This window comes from Haemorhous mexicanus, chromosome 3, assembly GCF_027477595.1.
Source record: "Haemorhous mexicanus isolate bHaeMex1 chromosome 3, bHaeMex1.pri, whole genome shotgun sequence".
Lineage (NCBI taxonomy): Eukaryota > Metazoa > Chordata > Aves > Passeriformes > Fringillidae > Haemorhous > Haemorhous mexicanus.
Window position 1 is genome coordinate 25423692 of NC_082343.1, and position 23879 is coordinate 25447570.

Here is a 23879-nt window from a genome sequence, read left to right on the forward strand (position 1 = left end):
ACCTCAAAAAAGAAATAGGCCATGCACTTGAGAGTACTCTTCTCTTTCAGGTCACAGTGTTGTTTGTGTGATTCAGTATATTATAAAGTATGTGACTCCTTTTTATTGTTGGAACTAGTGGATAAACCTTATTTCAGCAAAATGCTAACACAAAGAGATTGAGTAAATAATCAAGGTTTTCTTTTGGTGGTTGTTTATAGTAAGTTGTTAAATGCCACTCCCATCTTTTCACAGAGGACATTTTCTCCCACCTTGCTAATTTATTTGCTTGTTCTCTTTTTTTCCCTCCCTATGTTACACTTTCTTTTACAGCGGTACAGAAAAAAAGAAGGAAAAACCTCCAGGACAAAAAGAAAAAAAAGAGGACTCTCATTCTAATGATCAAAGTGCACAAACTCAAGCATCACCTTCTCCCCAGCCCTCCTCACAGACTCTCCAAACACACAGGCAAACTCCAGAAAGCAAGAGTTCTGCTCCAGCTAAAAGGTTTTCACAGTACAGAAGTAGAAATTACTGTAATGATACTGAATTCATATTTGACAACAAGTCATGTGAAAGAGTTCTAACCTCATGATCAAGCTTAAGTTTGATACTTTTTCTGCTAGAGGAGATGCATTCATTATGCATTGCAGCAGAACAAATACATAAAAATGAATGTTTTTCTTTGAATCTATTTTTAAGATTACAGAGGTTTTTTTATTTTCAGATTGAAATCCTTATTTTAATAGTAGATTACCTCTAATCAGCCATGATTGTAAAATATTTAATAATCACTCTGACTTGATTCTTCTCAAATACACTTCATAGATTTTGTCTGACGTAGCTGAATTATGGAGTGTATTTTCCACATGGCCATTATTATGTCTCATATCAGTATTTTTTAAATACTAGTATCATTGCAACCCTTTGTTCAGAAATTTTTACTCTCAAATGATTCTGTAAAGTGACTGCAGTTCTCTTTTTGTTGGTGTATTTTTTAATGCATGGCCCTTCCCTTTTAAACTCCTGCTAGGTTGCAGGATGGCTTACTTTCATTCTTTACATGAGTGAAGTTCTGGTTTTATACCCAGGTCATAGAACTACTTGACTTGAGTAAATGCAGAATTTTATTTAGGATTGCCTCTTAAGTTCCCACTAATTTTTTGTGGGAATTAGGCACAGGGGGAAAAAAAAAGGTACATCTTAGAGATACTAGATCGCATTTTGAAGTCAAGAAAGTGCCTTTTAAGATTTGGATTGTAGCTTATGAGTTTTAAAGCTATGCAGATCACCTGGCATAGTTTATTTTTGTTTTGGTTTGGTTTTTTTATTCATTGTCACCTTACTGTTTTGGAAGGTGTACATTTTTTTTAATACTCTCTGGCACTTAGAGACTGAAACAAAATGTAAATTAAATTTATTACTCTGGAATTTACCCGTTTGGTTCACAAGATTGTTGTCTTGCATCGCTTGAATTCACAGCTCTTATAAATATTTAAACTTCCACTTGACTGGTGCATGTTGTAACACTCCATAAAGGCTCTGTCTCTATGTCTTGCACAAACCTGTGAGTTGTCTGAAGCTGAACTTGCAGCCTGTTGTTCTCTTGCCTGGTATCTCCCTGTAAAGATGTCTGAAGTCTTGCTTACTAATCTTTTGCAGTGTGGGGAAAAAATAATTGCCTTTTTCAGTCTCCTAAGGGTTTAACTTGATTTGATTAACTTGTTTGTCACAGGACCTTTGAGCCTCTTGAGGTGCTGTAGAAGGAGCTTGCCATTTCTAAGGTTGCATTTCAGGACTTAACTCCTGCAAAAAGCATTTCTGACAGGATGAAGTGTGATACTATTAGCAGGACATATGCAAACTCTAAATCAGCTGGGTGAAGGATAATTTGGGCTAGGTAACTTTTTGAGCATGTATTCTGTGATTTAGGCACAAGTGAAAATATTGAACTAGTGACTGCAAAATTTGCAAGTTCCCATTAGTGTAAATTGGCTGCAATAAGATTGCTGAAACATTACATCCAAATTCATGGTTTTAATTGTCTGTAGTATCAGGCCAAAACTAGCTTGTCTTACTCATCCAAGAGGTTTGCAGACATCTGTTTCAAAAAGGTTAAAGCCATAATGTGATTTAATATGTGCTAACTGCAAAGGTTTTGTATGAAACTTTAATCTGATAGAACTGTTCTGCCTCAAAAATCAATGTGCTAAAGCTGGTGAACAGTTAACCAGGGAATACAATTACATTGTTATCTACTTAATTGATTTTTTAAATGTAGTTTATTCTTTAAGGCTTATATACTTAGCCTCATTTTTTCCACTACTCTAATTTGTTAGTGATGTAGTAATGAAGTATAGAGTGATTTTGTTCAAGTCTTTATGTAAGAGCATTTGGAAATGGAAAAGAATAGATAAAACATGTGGCAATTGTCTTGCTCAATTGTTTTCATTCATCCAGTTAGAACTTTTTGACTAATCTTTTTTCCCTGTTTCATGCTGCAGCTTGAAGGAAGATCTAGCTCTGCTTTTGTCTCCTGCTGCTTGGTCTGTCCATTTGCATAAGAGTTCCAGTTATTGTTACACTATTATCTTGCAATTGTAAAACTTTTTTTTGTTTCTTCTAGCATAAAGAAATCCTTGACCATTGAAAAAGCTCACAGTGCTTGGGAGAGTTCAGATGACAGTCGTAACAAGCTGATGAGAGTAGCATCAACGTCTAAGTTAATATCAAAAGTGGCAAAGAATGCAGACAAGTATGTATTGGTTTGGTACATAAAAGCAAGAGAACTTGAGAGTCAAAATATTATGAAATCCTACAGTTCTAGTGAACTTACTGGTGTAGTGCTAGGACCTTTTGCATCTTTGTTTTTACTATGAGTACTTACATATCTTGCCAGTTTGGTGCTCCAGGTGCCCATGGAATTTTAAGATTATTATAAATTAATTCTTGTGTAAGTATGTTTTAATATTGCCGATTTGGATTAGCAGAACTATGACATTTTATGGCTTAATGCCAGTCATGTGGAATTTCCAGCTTTTTTTTTTTTTTTCCCCTAATTAAAGCTGATTTGAAAATGGAAGTGTATTTCCTTGGCATCAGTTTCTGGATTTCACATAGGACATGTTTCCAAAGTAGACTGTCATAGTAGGAATATACTTTTATGATTTCAATAGGTCTCTCAATTTAACTGTTTAGCAGGTTCCTGGTTGCACATTCTAGATGACAGGCAGTGATCTTTTTTCAGTGTCTCCTTCAGTAGGTGATGTGCTGTAGCCAACCATTCCTCTCATGCCCTTCCTCAGCAGCAGGTTTTCTTGGTTTGTGGTCTCCAGTCAGTGCCTCTGGGGGTGAACAGCACAGAGTAGTTACTCCTGCTCCTGTCAGCACTGGGGCAAGAGTTTGCTTTTTGCTGTAGTCTCACACTGTTGACCCCTATTGTGACCCACTCTTGTCCTCAGTACTCTTTGCCATTTGCGTTTACCACTTTGTATTCACACACTTAATTTCTCTTTTTGACTTTGTTGAAATTTTGCTGAAATTGTTGTGTTGATTTTTTTGACTGATCCTTCTCCTATTTGCCAATATCCCCCCAGTGTGCTGGCAGATTCTTCCAGCTGGGTGTTGTCTGCAGATTCCTAGATCTGCTCATTAATCTTCATGCTAATAGCCCTTAACTGATCCAAGCCAGAACTACCTGAAAACCCATCCCATTCTGAAATAAAGCACTTCAGACCTTTCTGGGTAATTGCCAGTTTTTTATGGTTATGTCTGTAGTGCTCTCCTTAGCTTGCATCTAGGACTGTCAAACACCTAGTCTAGAGTGGTGCAAGTGCATTCCTTCTTCCCTGGGAATGGGAAGACCAAAACAAACTAATCTTGGGTGTGGATAGCGGCACATTTATTAAAAGCTTTATGCTTAGCCTGAAGAGTTCTGCAGAGCAGTGGAGTGCTGTGTGTGAAGGGATTATGTGTTACATATTTTGCAATATTTCCTTTCCTTTTATAATTGGTTTTCACTGCTGGAATTTAAAAGCCCTTTGGCAAGTTAGATTATAGCATGGCACTGCTGGATAATATTTTGGAATGACAAAAGCCTCTGCCTTGATTTTTTTTGCTGGGCTTTTTGCTAAGCTGCTGAAATACATTTTACAGTGTAATACACATTTCAAATTTGCTAAAACTAAAAAATAAATTTTGCTTTTATCGATTCTTTATATATTGGCTCACACATGGTCAAAATAGAGGTATTTTATTTCATTTTTCTGTGATTCTGCTTATTTCTGAGAGATCTCAAATGTTGCCCTTTTACAGTCTCTAATGTAGAATAAAAGTCAGGTATCTAACAAAAGCATGGAGAAGAAAATATTAGTTTTAATTATTGTTAGAGAAAGCTGTGTGTTCATAACTTGAATCTGTTCTATCTTAACTATATTTGGCAAAAAAAAAGCCTCAAACATGAATTGTAGACCATTACCTGCTTGAAGTGTGGGTGTTGTATTGTTGTGTCCCTTGTTCTTAAGCTGAAATTAGTAACAGAGGCACTGTTTGCATACAAGGACACACATTAATAATTATTTCTTACTCACATCGTGTGCCACATCTTCATAAGAACTTGGTTGGTATTGAGCAAAGATGTATTTTTATATTTAATTTATTGTTCTCAATTACAAACGTTGGCCTCATCTGCTTGAAGCTACAGAAGTCTTGTGCAAGGGAACAGAATTCAGCCCCTGATGTGGGCCCCAGGACAGAAATGTTTTACATATGCTTTGCACTATCAGCCCAGGATATGAACTTTGTTTATGCAGCTCAGTCTGTAAGGCAGCACAGGGCTGTAAATCAGTCTGATAAGGCCCTAGGAAGGAAGAGGGTTCCCATGCAGCCCATCATTCAGTTGTTTTCAGGCAAGACTGGGAATCCACTTTAAATTTTTCATTTGGCAGTGTGGCAAAGGGTGATTCCACCAACAGCCAGATTTTACTTTCCTCATGCATATGCTTGACCCTTTGTCACTGTTACAAAAATTTGACCTCCATCCAGCTTAAAATACTGGATGCCACTCATACCTTTCTGCTGAATTTCAAATGAATTCAAGAGGGTGTTTCATGCAATGCATTCTCCTATCAAGGAATGTTACTCTATTAAGAAGTAGGTCTGATGCTGGAAATTAGTATTTCTTCCCTCTTCACAAAATAAAAAAAAATTACTGAGTTTTTTTATGAGTAACTCATTTCTGGCCCTGGTAAGGAGAGAAGTCTCAACTACGCTCCGTTGAAGACTTTATGTTGCACATCCAGTAATGCTGCAGAGATCTGGTTTAAGTGAAACTGCAACTTGCTTACATTTAATCCATGTGTCCAATAGAGTTAATTCCTAGAAAAAATTGTGCTGTTGTGTGCTGACAGCTTATTTTGACAGGTGTTAAATGCTTTGCATGCAGGCCTGAGGATGTTTGGCAGCTTAAAACATTTTGTTATTACAAGTTCTCAGTCTCAAAATGGAGTTTTCTGTGCAGAAGGAACATGCCCTCTATAATTTATTTTTAAACGCTTTTTTTATGTTGTAATTTTCAGAGTAATTCTTAGAAACCTTTCCCATAGGGCCAAAGACTAAGTTATTTGAAAGGTACAGTGAGCTTCATAGAATAATATATGAATAAAAATGCACTACAATGATCAAGATTAGCTGTTGAGCATTGTATGCTGCAGTTACAATGTACACAGAATCTGATGAGATTGCCAAATGCAGAAATGGGTAAAATGTGATGGTATTGCCTTGATAAGCAGTTTGCATATTATTAATGATAATATTTTGAATTTTTCCACAGGCACAAAGATGTCATTGTCAGCCAAGGTAAATAAAAACATTTTTCAATACTGGATGAAGTTGAAAATATTTGCTTTTGACTGAATAGTATTTCCTGTAGATGAATACAATGGGACATATGCTTGTGAAGCAGGGGTTTAGAGGCAAAATGGCATTTATCAAGTCCAAGAATTCATTTGGCAAAAAATTACTCCAGACACATATATGAATCTTATGGAGAAATACCTCATCAGATTGGATCTTTAGTAAGTACAGAGGTTTTTGGTAGGTGGGTGGTGGGAGGATTTGATTTATTTTTGTGAACAAACCATTCTCTTAAAAATTATTTTCTCTATGTATATATGCATAGAGAGAGATTATAAAAATAAAAATCTAAAATTTGACCTATGTGCCAGTCTTCATCCAGGCAGGTGTGAGTGAGACTTTAGAAATAGTTTTAAGATATTTTATTTCTGTCCCATAACTAGCAAAAATGTCAACTCGTGAAAAAAACAGCCAAGGTAAGAATTAAGCTATGCCCTTTGGTCGCTTTCTTCTAATTTAGCACTCTCACAAATCTTTTATTTGGCTTTTCACCATCAAAGACCATCAGGCTCTTAATCATTCTCTTAATATTTCAACTCTCTTCTCATGGAAATTTATATGCATATGCTCATTGCAATCTGTATGGGCCCTATTTGGGAGTAGTTAAAATAAATTATTGCACACATAATTTCATTGGAGAGGAATATGTGTTCAAATAGAAGTCTTGCATTGTTGCCTAAGATAGCAGAGTATTAAGAACTGCCAACTAAAAGATTTGTTTTATCTCAGCTTTCTGTCTTGCCAATATTCCAACATATAAATGCTGATTAGACAAGAACAGAGACTGAAGGTTTTAATAGTCTCCTGAAATGAAAAATGAGTTTCTTCTGAAGTGTATGTCTTTGCACCAATGAATCTTGCATTCTGTGGCTACCTGCTGCTGCTGGCTTGTTCAGTCAGGAAAAGGAGCCATCTATCTGAACGTCGTGGGATGTGACAACAAAAGAAGTCCACTTCTGGTGTTGCAAAACTACTCTGCTTTGAATGTCTTGCAAACTGTACTGAAGCATGCAGTTTCAAAACTAAAGCATGTAACCCAAGTGCATGCTGTACACAACAGATCTATGTACAGGGGTTTTGTCTTGTGCTTTTTTGCTGCTAATTAAAAAATCTGTAGTCTTCAGATTCTGTGCTGTCAGCAAGTTTACATTATTCACACTTTGATTGGTTTTGGTCTCCTTCAAAAAAGAAAAATAAGCCCTCTGATTTTTTGAAAGTTAATATACGAATTGCTGGAATGAAAGCAAAAAGCAACTTGAATCCAATTGCTTTATCTTCTAGTTCACAGAGAAATTACAGGTATAAAAATATTCTGAATTGATGCTTACCAAAAATGTTTGCAGACACAGAATGTGTGAAAGGAAATGAATAAGTATCAAGAACAAAGAAGAAATGTTTCATTAGGACATGATGCTTAACACCTGCCGTGGAAGAGTACATATGTGTAGCACTGGCTAGTGTAAAAGGAAGGCTAATCAGTAGTGGCCAGACCGACTGCAATTTAGCTTTGCAAGTTTTTGAATAAAACCATTATATTAAAAATGCCTTTCCTAGTAAAAAAACAGCTTTTCACAAAACCAAGTTATGTGTAGCTAAAATACCTTCAGCAGTAATAACTTTCTTACAACGTGCTTTTACAACTCTGCTTGTTCTGCCCAAAATGGACCATACTGAGCTTCTCTCATTCTAGTAGCTGCAATTTTAGTGCCCATAGTGTGCTCCCTATCTTCTGTGTTCCTGTGCAGAGGATGTGATGCATGGGCCCCTTCCAAGTGTGTCATATCATAGTCTGTCCTGAGCCTAACTGCAATCAAAGAGAAGCATGATGCACATAACCGGACCCCACCCATATGGGAGGTGGAGGGAAAGTCTTGTCATAGAAAATGCATTTGCTCCATTTTAAATACATGGAGTGACAAAACATGGTTCTGTCTCTAACATGGATGCAGATACATTTAGAGGATTCAAAGTTGTTTTGGTTTTTTGTTGTTTTTTAAAAATATGGGCAATTGTATGTATTTTTGACAGATTTTAGAGTGTGTCTCTGTGTGTGAGATTGTTAGCATTTATATCGTGTTTGTTGCCACAGAAAAAAGCCTGTGTAGGTTTCTGTTGCAGCAGGTTTACCCATCCTTCCCAATGTAAACTTAGCAGTACTTGGTCACTTCTCCATCAGGGCAGATGACTTTAGCCTGTTTTGTACTTGACAGTTGTCACATAAGTAAAACAATGTCCAGTTGGCACCTTGACCCAGCTGGTCAGGAAGCTGAAGAGTTGCACAGACAGTTAGCATCATGTTTCTGGGGTAATCCTGTGGACTTGGACAGTGTTGTCTTGGATAGGATGGGGTGAAGAGTTGCCCTTGCTCATGGTGTTTGTACAGAAACTTCCTGTTCTGCAAGCCAAGGGCACAAAAAATTACAGCTGCTTTAATGCTCCTTTGTGGCTTGCCAGCCTTTGCCTCTAGGGGTGAGCAGTCTCTAGCACAGTGTTAATTAAGTTACAGCAGCTGCCCTGAGCTGCTCACTTCACTGAGCTGTGTGTAAAACACTGTGTATGCTCCCAGCACTCATCTCCCACAAGGATTGCGTCCATGTGCTTCCTAGACCTAGAAATTCTTTGAAGGTGACTCTTGGGAAAACTACTGCTGTGCAAACTGCCAAGCTTCAAAGCAAATCTACAGTAAAAATGCATCAGTGTCTTTATACACACATAAAATAAGTTTGGAATCACTGTGAAATTGCAGATTTTCATAGCAGAAGGTGCTTGCATAGGATAATGGGATGGAAGATGACAATTTTGTGTTGCTTTGAACATCTTGGAATCACTTTGTTTTCTTTTTTTGATTTAGCTAATAAAAAACCAGCTTTGAAAATGTTGGTATGGTATAGTGCCACAAAATACAGCTGAGCACATTTTTGCATGCTTAGCTCTCAGAATGTAATTTTTCTAGCAGCAGAAAATACCGCAATTATATCTGTCTTCTGATACTCTGTAGATTCATTGTGGTTTCTGTTGGTGTTGGTATTAGCTATTAAAGGGATAGACTTGGGGAGCAAGTGAGAGTTGTAGCTGAGCTTCAGCAGTGAAAGCCACTAGCTGTGGTGTCAGAATTGGCTTTGGTTTGGTGTGGAGTCCCCCAGAGAGTGCTGCATGTAAATGTCAGCAAGACCTGGGCAATTCTCTTTTCCTGCCAGGAGCAGCAGCAGCATGGGGAGCCACAGCCTGCAGCTGCCTTGTGGGTAGCCACTAGGTTTTTTTCAGTTTATCTCCATGCCAAAGCCACAAGTGTTGCAGTGTCATCTCGTACCTTCTCAGTAGCCAGGTGTGTTCCCTTGGTGCCTTTATCTCTCCCACTTGGGTTATATTGCATATACTTCAAATAAGGTTAGTCCTGAGCTTTATGCTTCTGGTTGTGTGCTGCAGCAGAGGTCATAGGGTCAGTTTGTTTGTTTGTCCTTGTAAATCACCAGCCTTTTTACAGTAAAATCCAGTACTAAAATTCTGTGAAAATCCAATAAAGCTACAGCCTTAAAAAGACCCTAACTAAAGTTACTCTTTTAAATTCTTTACCAGCAGGTGTTTATAATTCCCTATTAAAGCCATCTTGCTTCTCACTTCAGCAGAAACATTTTTTAAAGTATTAATCATAAGACATTCATATTTTTATACGCAGAAGTTAAAGACCTAGCTTATTTTGAGATAAAAGGTAATTTATTTCCCTGAGATTGTGTGTTTGAGTTTGCATCTCCATGTATGAATCACTTGTTCACTTATTATAAAGTAATAAGAGACACTTAAACTTTTTGGATGGCAATAAAAACCATATGTGAAAGAATTAATGAAAAACATGCACTGCATTCCTAAGTTTTTGGTGTGGTTTTTTTTTTTTTAATTGTGCTTTTTTGGTTTCCAGTACTTCTGTTAGTTTAACTGTGTTATAGTTTTAGCCTCATGGACAGAGCAAGTGTGGAGCACACAATGGAAAAATGTACTCTGCTGACAATGTGTGCAGTCTGCAGAGAGTGCAGAATTCAGTGGCTACCTCAGACTGCTTTCTCATCAGACAGTGATTTTGAATCAGATGGTTATTGAAGGTTCTCCTGTACCTGAGAGCAAATGGAGACCCCCATCTGTCATTATTGGGCTTCTTGCTCTTGTTCAGGTACAGTGCATATTATTTAAAACAATCAGTACTATCATAAAACCAAATTGTGTACTTGGGAGTGTTTATCCCTGATTCTTGGTGAAGTCAAGGTTCTATAATTTAAGCAGGAGGCATTTAGATAGAGTCTTATTGAGCTTGTTTGGGTCCAGTATTCCTTGTTCAGTCTTTGGTTTTGGTTGTTTTTTTTTTTTTTTAATAAAAAGCTAGAGTTTAATATTCAATTGTTTCAGTGCTAATGGTAACTGTTGTTAATACCTAGATTCATAATGTCACCCAATAAATGAAAAAGCAAAGTTCACTTATCAGATTATGTAAAATTAAGAACCAAAGATCTGTTAAGAAATTTCAAGGCAAAGCTGTAAAATCATTCCAGATCAGGGCAAGTCTCTCGTCTCATCTGTTGTATTTGACTGTTTGGCTGGCATTGCACCAGGGCTCTGTAACAACAGTGCATGTCTGTCTGTCAGGTTCAGCAGGCATTGGCACATACTAGCTTGGGGTGAGAGATGGCAGACCTGCAGGCACATGGGAATTGCACTGTAAGGTTGAATGTAACGGGCTTGGTGGCTGAATTTGGTTATTTGTCTCTGTGCTGTTAGCACTGGTTTAAATTAGAAACAGGCTTCTGAGCTCTTGTCCCTCAGGTTAGTGGTCCTGCAGAGTTTTTGGACACAGGCCTGAAAGCAGAAGGCTTGTGGGAAAGAAGCTATTTCTAGTTTAAAAAGCATAGCTTCACTGGTCAAGCAACTAGAAGGTGAAGACAGATTAATAAATGTACCCTGGATGTGGTAGTTTATTGTATATTATTAGAGTGTTCTGCATGGCTAAGCTAGCTGGAGTCTTTTGGGGTTTTCATTTGCCTGTAAATCACTTTAGGGTGCTGCTACACATAAATAGAACTGAGCTGGGGTTTTAATGCACCGGCTCGGCTCATGTTCAACTTTCAAACTAGAGGGGGTGGGACCTACTGAAAAATAGTCAGTAATAATTTGCAAAATTACTTTAATAATTCCTTTAGTTCTAAATTTGTGTGTGTATGTGTATACAATCTACTGTATGCTCATTAGAATCCCATTATGTACACTCTTGCTAGCTGAAGAGCAGTTAATTACAGCACAGACTTGGGGGGCTAGCTCAGTGTCTTGTCTAATGAGGAATAGTGTAATATAAAATACATTCTCTAATGTTATGTCCAGTCTTGTTGAAGAAATCATTAATTGAGGGTGAAGGTTTCTCACATGCCTCTACAAAACTACTTGATTTTTTTTTTTTTTGCAGCATGTTTTTTGAAAAACATGGGAGGATTTTGTAGTCTCACTGTCTTCAAATTTCTGAAGTATCTGAATAGTAGCTTTCATGTCTTCTGTATTGCTTTTCGCCCTAGATACTTCTGAGTTAATCTACAAAGACTTCTTTGATCTTTTTTTTTCCTCTTTTCCTATTATTTTTATTTTTTTCCTTTGCAAGCCTTTCATATTCCCCTAAGAATATGATCCAGGGAAAGTAATAAATTTCTTAAGTGCCATTGCATGAGTCTTTCTGTGCTGGCTTCATGGAAGCACTAATTTCAGCCTTTCAGATGGCTTGAATTGCAATATCTTTGCTCTCTGTTATCACTTGCACAGTTTTTCATTGGCCTTACCTTCCAGTTTGCTTTCCCTGACTTGCTGGGTTTTAAACTTTACTTCCAAAGGTGAACTAATAGAAATTGTTGGGAGTTGAATTCTAGTGTTACTGAGCTGCTTTTTCTTATTTCTTCAACTTTTTTTTTTTATAAGGCCTGATTAAAAGCTTATTCATGCTCACTGTTATTCTGCAAGTTTTATTTTCCCCTAGTTTTAGTCAGTCCTGGATTGCCATGCCTTGTCAACAGGTTCCTTGTATGCAAGGTATCTGTGCTGGCTTACAGTCAGAGACAATGCACTCATTTCCTTGCAGGTCAGCCAGGTTTTTGGAACTCTCTCTCACTAGAAACACCTTGTTTCACCAACATATTTATTCCTTTCTTCTCTGTCAGGCTGTAAACTTCCAAAGAACTTGTTGTAGATACTTTGGTTGCCAACATTTACCCTCCAGCCTGCTGGGACCTATTTGGCTTAGTGTTTACACTAATGAACTTAACACAGGGAAGCAGAAGCACTGAGATTTCATTAATGGCTGGGAGGCCAGACTGATAGAGTTGGAAGCTGAGATTTTAATACAGTAAGACCTAGATGTTCCTGAGGCTGAAGTAGTATTAAAAAAATAAATAAATTATTCATGCAGGAGTTGCTAGTAGTGTTCTAGCTATAAACAGCTGCTTGCCAGAATTAAATGGTAGGGGAAAGGGCTGTAACATGCCACTTAATTGTACAAAGATTGAACCACTTACTTATTTTGATAACACAAATGCAGTCCCAGGATGTATCAAAAGTAATTCTAATGGAGATAGAGGCCTTGTGGAAAGTGTTAATGCATCAAAACTCTGGTAGGTTCTCCTCTGTAGTACTGCATACACCCATAACCATAAAGGGTTAATGTTCTTGTGCTGTGGAGTCAGACTAAACCCTTATTATACAAAAAATAGTGTTAAATAGCTGGATGTTTTTATTTTTTTCAAAATATGAAGGCTTGGAGGATTGCTCTTTTCATGCTCACCCAGTTCGCTTTCTGACAGCAGATGGGCACACCTGGACTGAAATGAGCAGCCACGCTGTTACACACACACAGAAAGAAAACAACCTGGCCTCGTGCTATTGTCACCTGGAAATTGAGAAGTTTCCAACTAGCAGGAGGAGGGTTTTGGATGCTGTTTGGAAATCAGCAGTGTGTTTGTGTCTCTCAGTGACAGCCAAAGCTCTGCTCTCTGAAGCAGGTGCTGCAGTACTCTGCAGAGTAAAAAACATCAATGAAGCAGAGAGAGGGCACTGGGGGGGCATGCTGGGTATCTGCCAGGCTGGACTAGGCTGAGCTGAGCCAAGCCATGATGTTCCTCCAGCTCATTACATTAATTTGCATTAATTTTCAAAGCCACATGCTTGAGCAGTGTTCAAGACTACCTTTAGATGTGCCCTCACCATGTCCTGGCTTCTCTTTTGGTGTCTCCTTCTGAGCAGTGTTTTGTGTCACTTCAGCTGGCTGGGGCCACATTTTAGTCAAATTAAGTGTTTCTGCATCTTTGGTGCCGAGTTAATGATTTCCCCAAACCTCTGGGGAACCCACGGAGGGCCAAGACCTGCTTGGAGTTTGCTTAGGTCCAGCACACCCAGAGGGCTGCTATGCCTGAGCCAGTCCTGGAGCATAAATTGGGAGTGCTGATCCTGTGTTCCCTGGCACTTGTGTAAAGAGATTGTTGAGGCTCCAGAGGTGAAATACCGTGGAGCCAAGCAGAGTTTGGCAAGGGCTGTGAATCTGAGCTCAAAGCTGCACAAAAAGCAGCTACAGCTGTTCCCAGTGAAGAGCTGGCCCCTGGAGCCAGGGCGCTGCAGCTGCTTGGTGCTACCTTTTGTAGGAATTCTGGGCTTGAGCTACTCCTTTTTTTGTGCTGTGGGCAATCCATGGCACCTGGGTGTGCTACCTGCAGAGCCTCAGCTGTGCTTTTCAGTTGGTTTGATCCATATTTGAAGGGATCTATAGGATGTCTGCAGTTGCAGATTAATTAACTTAGCAAGTGTCAAGGGTTCTTCATGAAATGCCCTCCTGGTCCTTTCCACATGCATCCCCCAGCACTCCCTTCCCCAGATGCTTCTGCTCAGTGGATAGTGGGATCTGAACATCTCTTTATATGGAACAAAATATTTTTACTTTCCTACCTAATGTTTTCAGGCTGGTAGATACCAAAATTGCCAAGGATTTTTTGTTTGTTGGGGTTTAGCGAGTTTTTTAACCACTCTCTTCAGAAGTTCTGACTTTTTCTTTCTTGTCATCCCTTACATACATATCTATCATAACATGACAGGCTCTTTTTTCCCAAAAGAAGGAAACTAGAAAAAGTCTAGACATGCTGTTTTGTATTGGAAAATAGTGAGGTTGCAGGAATTGATCATTCACTTGAGCAAGTATAGTATGAAAGAGTTAAATCACTGATTTTCTTAACTTGCAAATAGAAGAATTTGGCCTCAGGCAATTGATTGCTGTTTGAGAATGGTGTTGGTAGCTGTCATCCTCTCTAGTATTTCAAACGATTTTTGCATTAATATTATATCTGCCCTACAGGTTGTTCTAACAAAAGGAAATTTACAGTCTTAGACAAAAAAAAAAAATCTTTCAATGGGCTGTCTCTTTTTCTAATCCTTCTGCTTCTTTAGGGACAGGCTTAATCAAGTTTTACCCTAGCCTGTGTCCTTCTAACAAGTGTTTTAAATATGTATCTTCAAAGGTAATCTTGAATAAACACAGCTAGTTGAAAAGGTAAAAAAAATGTTCTTTCTTTAATGGGAAACTACAGAGAGCTAATTTGTATCTGAATACCCTGTAGATACTCTTTTCCCTAGGCTCCAGTAGAGCCTCTTCTGCCAGAGGCTTGACTGAATTCCTCTTGCACTTTTCATGCCTCTCATCTGCAGAGTCCAACAGGTGCAACTGCCTCCATCCATAAGAATTTCAATTGCAGGTTGTCTCCACTGTTCTAAGCAACAATGAGAAATTTGATCCTAAATTTGTGGTGTCGTTTTGCAGTGATCTTGTGGAACCAGAAGTGTCAAGCTCAGTGTTAAATTAAGAATTTATGGATTAACAATGAGCGGTCTTTTGTAAATACCCTCAGGCTCTAATTTATAAGACTGTCAGTGCCAGATTTTAATAGAAAGGTCATTGTTAATACATTACTCTTGGGTTTGGCCAGTGTTGTTTATCTCTGAATATACATACTATAAAAAATATATTGGTAGATAAATGAGACGTGGTACTAGTTTGGAGTAATTATCTAAGCATTTATGTCAAACTAGTGACAGCTCCAATCTTTACCTTTCTTAGCAATGCAATTAAGCAATGCACAGGTGGTAAAATAACTGTTGTGTCTAATTTAGGTACCAGGGAGTGATTTTCTTTGTTCCTTTTTACTTTATCTGAGACAGGTTTTCTACTGTTCTCAGTGGAGACTCATGGGGTTCTTGTTTAAAACACCCATGTTTTTTCTTGGAAAGAAGCGAGACAACTGTTTTTCATCTTTTTAATATTTGCTCCTTTTGTACTGGACTTCTATGGTTCAACTTTCATTGTACTAATATGCTAAATAAGAAAAAACCTTTATGTGTTAGTTTTAAATTTTTTGATTATTATGATTATTGACCTGGTTTCTTTTGCCTTTTTAGATCTCCAAGTTTGACTTGAGCTGTTAGTTAAGCTATGATTCTGTGGAAATAAGTCTGAGTTTCTCATAATTTCAATTTCAGATGTTTTAGGGAATGCCAGACAGAGATTGCACAATCATGCAGTCTGAGCATTAATCTTATGCTTAATTGGGGAAATATTTCCAAGCATTCCTTGAGGATTGTAGGGAAGTCTGTTTCATGTTTCTTAAAGAAGTATTAAAGTAATTGTTTAAAAAAAAATCTTAATGTTTGTTGCATCAAATGTGATTCGAAATTTCTTAATACCATATTGCTAATTTACTGCTGTTCTTCTACTCAACTCCACTTCTAGTCCACTTCTACTCAACTATTCAAATTTTGGTTTGAACTCTGAGTTGCCTGTGTCTGCTATTATTTTCAAACCCCCACTCATAAAAAAAGTGTCAGTGTTCCAAATTCACAGCAGAATATTTTACTACTTTGGTTAATATTTATGCTATAAATGGTTATTAACTACTAATGAAGTTGAAGAGCAATAAAAACGTTACTACTTCATTGATGCAAGGTTAGTGGAATATTTGGCTCTTTATCATCAGTGCTTTTTGAAATGGGACTGGAATTTTCCCTGGTGGTAGGGAAGCTCACATTCCTTGAAAAGGAACTCCTAAAGGCTTACAAAGTGCTCAGATTCCCACAGAGATTATATACACATGTCATGTCACAGCTGTGAGCAGTATTAGCTGGAGTCATTCTGAGCTGTTGCTTTTTTCCTTTTAGTCTTCAGGATACAAAGCTTAATAACACAGGTTGCTGTTTTAGTTTGTGATGGTATATAATTCTTGATTATATTCATCTGCAAAGCTCTTGACACTCTCCTGTGGTGTCCTTGTGCCTTAGTTTGGCCACTAGGATTTGGAAAGGTGGGTGGCTGGGTGGGGGAAAGAACCAGTTGGAGAGTTGGCCTGGGAGGGTTGTGGTTAATGGGTCCTACTGTACCTGGTGGCCAGTAGGTGACACAGGGAGTGGGCAGGATTCTGGTCTGGCCCAGCCCTGCTCATTGTCTCTAGCAATGGCCTGAGGTGGGTGACACAGGGCACTCTCAGGTTCGCAGTGACAGCAGGCTGGGGGCCCAGTGGCTGTGCTGGGGAGATGGGCTTGTGGGAGCTTCATTTATTAAGCAGAGACAAATTCCAAGTCCTGCACCTATGGAGAAGAGTCTCTGGCAGGAACACAGTGTGGGGACAGAGGGGCTGCAGGAAGCAAGCTCTATGGGAAAGGCCCCCGAGGTGGTGTCAGGTGCCAGGAGAGGCTGTGCCATCTCCATGCTAGGAGTTTTTAAAATCTGCATTAGGCAAAAGCCTGAGAAACCTAGTTTGGCTTCATGGCCAGGCAGAGGTTGAACTTAGACATCACATCAGGTCCTTTTCAACCTGAAATACTTCATCCTTGAATGCTGTAACTAATTATTTATTCAGTTTCAAATTTGAATTTTGAATTTTGCCTTTATAACTTAACTTGCATGTCTAAAATGCTACATGCTCAGCCTGTTCTATCAAAAATTCAACTAACGCTTGTTCTGTGTGCATTTAATGTTCCATTAAAAAAAATATATATAATCTGGGCCTTTACCAAGCTCACATCTCAAAAATGATTGTTATATAACCAGTGTGATTTGCATCTCTGTGCTTATTACTGCTTATTCTTTTGTGTAAACTTGCCACATGATTAATGTGCCTTTTTGTTTCAACAGAGGGAGAATATATCAAGATGTTCATGCGAGGCCGACCAATCACAATGTTCATTCCTTCTGATGTAGAAAACTATGATGATATTAGGACAGAGCTGCCTCCTGAAAAGTTAAAACTGGAGTGGGTGTATCCTTAATATCAATAACTACTCCCTGTTCCCTTTTTGTCTTGTCTTGCATTTGTCCCTTTTACAATCCAGTCTTGTCTCTTCTCTGTTAAGAAGTAAAAAGTAAAAGGTGAGGGAAAATGTTCAAATTAACATAACAATGGAAATGGTTTATAACTCCTTTGTACTACAGCTTTGAATGGCAGGCTACATAGGTATGGAAATGCTGTACTTTTTCTTTGTTTGTTTTTCTGTTGACACTAATTCTAATTTATTAACTGGCTTGTATTTAGTGCAAAAGAAAGCATCTTTGGAAAGTTACACAATTTGAAAAATGTCCTCCTCTACCTCCCACTACATCAATGTAGGCTTTGCTTCAGAAATACTTGGTTTTCAGCTATGGAAGATGTTGAGTTTTTGTCCTTTTGTATGGAGTGAGGATTGGAGAAATAGCCACCCTTTGCACTGCTTCTGTATTTCAGCTCCAAAGTGAATAAGTTAATTTCTTGGAACCTAGTTTGTATTAAATGCACTAAATTTGTCATTTGAGCAACTGAGTAGTGTGTGGCTGATGAAAATTCTCCAAATTTACTAGATCAGACCCTAAGTTCATTTTTAGAGATGTCCTTTTGGACATGTTTGGGTCTTCCTGTCTCTCCCCCATCTCTGCAGATTTTTCCAGTAAGCTGTTATTGTGTAAGTAAGTTTCTTAGTACTTTAGTAAAATAACATGTCTAGGCAGCACTTGAGTTGTTGTAATAATCTGAAGTTTGATGCTCTGATGTTGCTGTAAGCAGGAAGATTTTTTTAGCAATGTTGATGATACGCTGTCACATGTCAGGAAGAAAGTTTCGGATTAAAGTCTGACTGGAAGGAAAACAGAGCTTTTACACATGCTTTGTAAAACTGTGGTACCAAATTTTCCAACCATCACAGCTCTTGGTTGCTGATGCTGGTACTCATGACTGTGGAGTGAATTGGGTCAGTCAGTGATCTGGCTGAAATGTACTCTCTTTTTGTGAAGCTAATTTTCAAGCAGGACCAATACATTAGTTTGATTTGCCTCACAAAAATCTAAGGACTGGAACTGGCGTACTGGAGGACATCAGCTGGACTTTCCTAGCATCAGTGAGCAGTTTGGCCTGATGAAAACTGATCATGAAATCACACCCTCAGTTAAGTAGGTGCAAATCCCAGTGTGGACACATTTAATGTCCAAGAACCTTAAGTTCAGGTTAAACCAGCTGGCTGCTGAGGTCTAATGAAAGTGAAATAAATCTAGTTGAAAGAGACTGTCCATATGTTTTGGAATCTGTTAAGGGAAATGTCATCCCAAATCAGACCGGTATATTTATGAGTGCAGGGTATCTTTTAGATGGGAAGGTGAAGAAAATGAGGAAAAGGCAGTAAAATTTATGAGGACTAAATACTGGTCTCTATGAATTTGAACTTGAAAAAATGCAGCAGCAGCAGACCTTCTCCTTTATGCTTAGGTTTAGCAAGGGGAACAAATCTGCAAGGTAGCTGTATCTTGCAAATATGGTGGCAAACTGAACCCTGTACACCTTGTTAAAAAGGCATGGGGACAATGATTTATTGAGTATTTTACTAATGTCAGTATTTTACTGATGTCACCTGAAAGCTCAACTGATTGTTGAATAATAGTTCCATTCATAGATTTTGTTTTGAATTCTTTTAATTCTCCTGCCTTCTGGATGATTTTTATAATTAGGTTTTCCTTTGTTATTACTCTTTTGGAAAATGCTGGTCAACCAAGACTAACTGCAAGGAAACACCAGGCAGATTATTGGGGTGGTTTTTTTTGGTTTATTGGTTGGTTTGGGAGGTGGGTCTCCTTTTTAGATGTTTCCATTAGGTTTATACAGCTCCTGATACCCTGTACTGTAGCTTCAACTAGGGAAATATAGCTTTTGTCTGCCTTGCAGATTATTGTCTTTTGAAGAAATGCCTAAGCTGCTTGGCAAGGTAAAGCAGCTCATGGGGGAGTCTGAGCTTTTGACTGTGTCTGGTTCCTGAGTGATATCATTGAAGTTGAATAATTTAGTTTGAGTATCCCTTCTTTGTAGTGCAGTCTTTGCTACTGCACTTCAGAACTAGTTAAAGCATATCTGACATTCCCAGAAATAGCAAAATTGCCTTCTTTAGTAGCTTCAGAGGTCACAGTCAGTGCAGCTTTTGACAGTGACTCTGTAGATTCTTTCTCCCAGTGTATAGGAGCTCAATTTCAGGAGGGTATTTCAGACTCAGTTTTATGAGATTATTTTTAGCAGTAGTGCTCTTCTTTCTAAGAATAATTGAAGACAGTTGTAAATATACTGCTGAAATCTGGTGTACGGTAGATCACTTTTCATTGAGGGCAGTAGCTATTTTTAGCCAGTTCAAACAAACAAACAAACAAAAAACCCCCAAAACGTAAAGTTTTTAAACATATCAAGTGTTGTGACAAAACAGTCATTGTAATTGGTGAGAAATAATCACAATATCAAGGCAGCTATCTCTCAATTTCTCTGATTTAATCATCCGTTTCACTGAAATATTATCGCTGAAATTTAGTAGAAATCAAGCATCAAAGTTGTGTCACCCCTTTTTCTGAAGAGATACAGTCAATTATTGCATTAATTTTGTTGCATTAATTGTGTTGCACTGTATATGCTGCTTAGTTCTGCATGTGTGGAGCAGGAAAGAAATACTGTGGAGCAACAACCTCTCTTTTTTTCACTCAAAATAGTCTGGAATGGAGAATGAAGAAAGCAAAAAAAATTGTCCTACAAAACAGGTGGTTCCTTTAGGTGTTTGTAAAAAAATGTGCTTCTAGAAAATGCAGACACTCTTTGGTACTTTATTTTGTAGGAGGGGTAAAAGAAAGGAATGTACTGAGAAAATGTAATTTTTTTTTTTTCCTTGCAGTTTCATGAATGTCAGAACTCAGTGGTGGGTGCCAAAGTATTTAGCTCTAGCTTGGCTAAGCCTGGAAGACTTATGCTTTGGAAAGACATGTTTGTGTAAATCATTAATACTTTTCTAGGATGAATGTTCAAAGACGTCAATCTTACTGAATCCTTATCAATACATTCCCCATTGTGTACAGCAGATGAGCAAAATCTGCCTCTCTCCTCTGAGAAGGTATTTAAAGTAGCATTCTTAATGCTTCAGGATAGAAAAAATATTTTCATTGGTTTGTAGCCCATTGCTTTTGAAAGTTCAGTTTAGTTTTTTATTTTTCCCAAAAGGCCATTCTGGAGGTTTCTTTTAGTTCCCTCAGAGTTTAAAAGAAGAGGAAAATGGAGTGGAGAAGTAAATAGTAATGGAGGAGAAGCAGAGGCGTCCTTTTTCTCTGCCCTCAGCATTGTGTTGTACCAGCATTGCTCCGGATATCATTTGCTTAGCAAGCCAGTGAATAATCTCTGCCTTTGTGTTCTTCCCTGCTAAAGGGAAGGCAGCAAGATATGAATCTGTTTTGTTTTCCACACTCCAAAGGGATTTAATTGACAACTGAATGCAGTGTCCCTCTTTGAACTATTGTTTTGCTACAGCATGGGTTTAGTTTTTCAAGTATTCCTCTGGTCTGGTGGCACTGCAGAAGAGGAAGGGCAGTGGGGTGTTTTTGGGGGTGCAGTGCTATTTTTGATAGAAAGGTGGCCCTTTTTATATAGAATAGAGATTAGGAGATACCAGTTTAGATATTCCCAGACATGAACTACTGCACCTGCCTTCATTTATGAGAAAGGGCCATCTTCATCATCTTCATCCATCCAGCTTTCTCCACATGGGCCTTTCACTTCCTTTTATTTACCTTAATAACCAGGACCTGAAGCTGGAATCCTTTAGCTAAAGTTGGATAATGTGTTTCCCATCTTTTTCTTGCTGTTGCAGGTGTATTAATTGGCAATGAAGTGGAAAGCTCTCCAAAGTGCACGACATTACAGGAAAATAATATTTTTGGGGCTACATAGTTAGATGTTAAAGTCTGAGTTGTGATGTTAATTGTTCCTGGTGACCCAGGGAACTGAAATATAGGCAGGCAGCCACATTAATAGTCTAGAGGAGGAGAACTGCACCTGTTCCAAAGAAATAATGAGTTGTAATAACGTTTGATCAGTGCCAACCAGGGCTCGTTCACAGTGTGTAAAGCTTCTGAATGTCATTAGGAACTGTATGCATGTTCCTACAGAAAACATGCCTTTTATATATTTTGGGTAGATTTGGATAGAATATATTTTACTGTGTAAATTCCTTTTAAGTTTGGTTTGTTTAAAAAATACTCTTAAAACAGTGTAAAGAAATATTTTCTGAACTTGGCAGCTGCTGTGCAGAAGCTTGCCTTTTTCTGTAGGGCATTAGGAATTGTTTTAACAGGCCAAATGAAAGCAACAATCTGCTGCCCAGCCTACCAGTACACAGCTCTGCTGCTGTAAAAAAAATGTTAAATTAGAACAGTGAGTCCTGCTGTTACCTAATGAAATTTCACATGAAAATTTTTACAATGCTACTTTTGCTTTACTTCTACCATATTTTATTTTTAACGTCAGTGATTATAATTTCTTGAGGGATTTGGGTTCCTGAAGTACAGTTGTATGGGAGTTTTTTTGTTTTCTTTTTAAACTGTATTAGTGAAATTGTGCTGTGCTTCCAGAGGAAAAACCTTACAGAACATTCGCTGATGTGAGAGTTCCCCAAGAATCATTTAAGGGAAAAAAAACCCCAAGAAGTTGGTTGGGGTTTTTCTGGTATTCAGTGATTATGAAATCCTTAACTAAAAAAAATATAGATATGGGTATCGTGGAAGAGACTGTCGAGCCAATGTTTACCTCCTTCCTACCGGAGAGATTGTGTATTTCATAGCCTCAGTGGTGGTACTGTTTAACTACGAGGAGAGAACCCAGCGGCACTACTTGGGTCACACAGACTGTGTTAAATGGTTAGTACACAACATTTGCATGTAAGTGTGTGGGTAATAATGCAGAAATATTTCTTTTCCTCTCCTGCTATATGTATGAGCTAATTAATGTCACCGTGGTTGTAGTTATTTCCTGTTTAATCAGTCCCAGTAGATTTCACAGTAGTAAACACAGCACAAACAAATGGTGTTAGAGCAGTCCATGCTGTCTGGTTTAAATGTAAAACAGGGGGATATGTATACATTCTCAGAGTGCCGGGTTGAAAAAAGCTCTTTGCATAAATTATTCCAAATAGTTGCCCCAGAAATTAAAAATTGTTGTTAGCCTGATTCTAAATCAGTTGTTTAAAGGCAGTATGGCAAAATTGCAGTCTTAAAGGAGAACTAGAAAACCGTGTCGAAAAATGAGCAGTCATATTCTCATTTTGTAAAAGATGCATGATCCAAGTATAAAGAGAATCAGGAAAATCAGAAAGACGTTTGCAAAAAAAAGGAAAATTGAAGCCGTCGTCGTTGTGTCAGGCAGTAAGAGAATTTGCTAGGTCAGTCTGAAGAGTAGTGCACAAAATGTAATGGTGAACATAAATTCTCTACTGTGCAGTACCTGCCTGGAGAAAATTTGGCATCTAAAGCTCTTTTCTCTTGTCTGTGTAATTGCTTCCTCTGGGAGGAATGCTGCCAGTCTGTGTTCTTAACTTTCATTCAGAAAATTGAACTGAATTGTAAATTTTTTGGTGTCTGTCATTATGACCTCTTCAGGTTTGCCCTGGCCCCCTTTATTTTTTCAGTGGCTTTCTTCACCGTTGGAGTTTTACAGAAAAAGCAATTGAGAATATAGATCAAAAAATCCCAAGGACTGAGAGGATGTATTTTCTAAAATATGTTTTTTCACATGAGCTTCAAAGCAAAATGTGATAAGCAAGGGCATATTTTTGCTTCCACTAGTAGTGCACCACACTGCATTAGTACAATTACATCAGTAACTCATTTCAAGTGGTGGTAATCCCTGACTCCTGGGTGCACAGGCAAGCCCTCAGCCAGCTTTTCTGTCTTTTCCCCTGGGTTCATGATGTCTCTAGGTTTAGGCATAAAATACACCATAGTGTTTATAAATAAGGCACATAACTATGTGTAGGAGGTTCACTACAGACCATGTAGATTGTGGTCTCCCAGTGTAGTGCAAACCTGAGATGTGTCAGGGCACATATGGAGCAGCAAGCAGTCAATGCAGTGTGGAATGAAATATCTGATGAGAAACGTTCAAGTTGTCTCCTTAGAAGTGGGATTTAGGATCATAAGTGTCTTCATGGGCTTTTGTTGAGAAACAAATTAAAAAATATACAAAACACCTCTCAGTTTTGAAGACGTATGACAGCAAAAGCAAGTCATATTTCTGTCTGTCTTAGTCTTGCAGTTCATCCAGACAAAATTAGAATTGCAACAGGACAGTTAGCTGGAGTGGATAAAGATGGAAGGGTAAGTAATAGAGCTGTTGAGCAGTAGTATCTTGTTTTGAAAATCAGGAAAAAGTGGTTTGGGGTTTTCTAATCATCACCTTCTGTCTGCAGTTTATATTAAGCAATGCATTTGCTGAGATATTTTGAGTTTCTCAGGTAACAGCCTCTATCTCTAGCAAAAGACAGTGACAATGAAACACTCAACCATACATTAAAAAGAGCAGAAGATCATAAAGTCCCATATCTGCAAGCAAACGTGGAGCTTGTAATTGATTTATAAGGCCACATAATTTCTGTTTTATTACTTTCAATATGTGTTC

The 23879-nt window shown here is 38.1% G+C and overlaps 1 protein-coding gene across 5 annotated transcripts in view; it reads left to right on the forward strand.

The window, feature by feature from the left end:
• EML4 (EMAP like 4) overlaps positions 1–23879 on the forward strand; it is a 146813-nt gene that overhangs the window by 93810 nt on the left and 29124 nt on the right. For 4 of the 5 annotated variants that reach the window (XM_059841149.1, XM_059841152.1, XM_059841153.1 and 1 more), the window contains exons 4-10: positions 313–486; positions 2606–2734; positions 5810–5835; positions 6276–6308; positions 17081–17204; positions 21974–22123; positions 23509–23578. In XM_059841149.1, the coding sequence (XP_059697132.1) occupies positions 313–486; positions 2606–2734; positions 5810–5835; positions 6276–6308; positions 17081–17204; positions 21974–22123; positions 23509–23578 (706 nt within the window). The remainder of the gene's footprint in view (positions 1–312; positions 487–2605; positions 2735–5809; positions 5836–6275; positions 6309–17080; positions 17205–21973; positions 22124–23508; positions 23579–23879) is intronic. The other variant, XM_059841150.1, reaches the window with a different exon arrangement.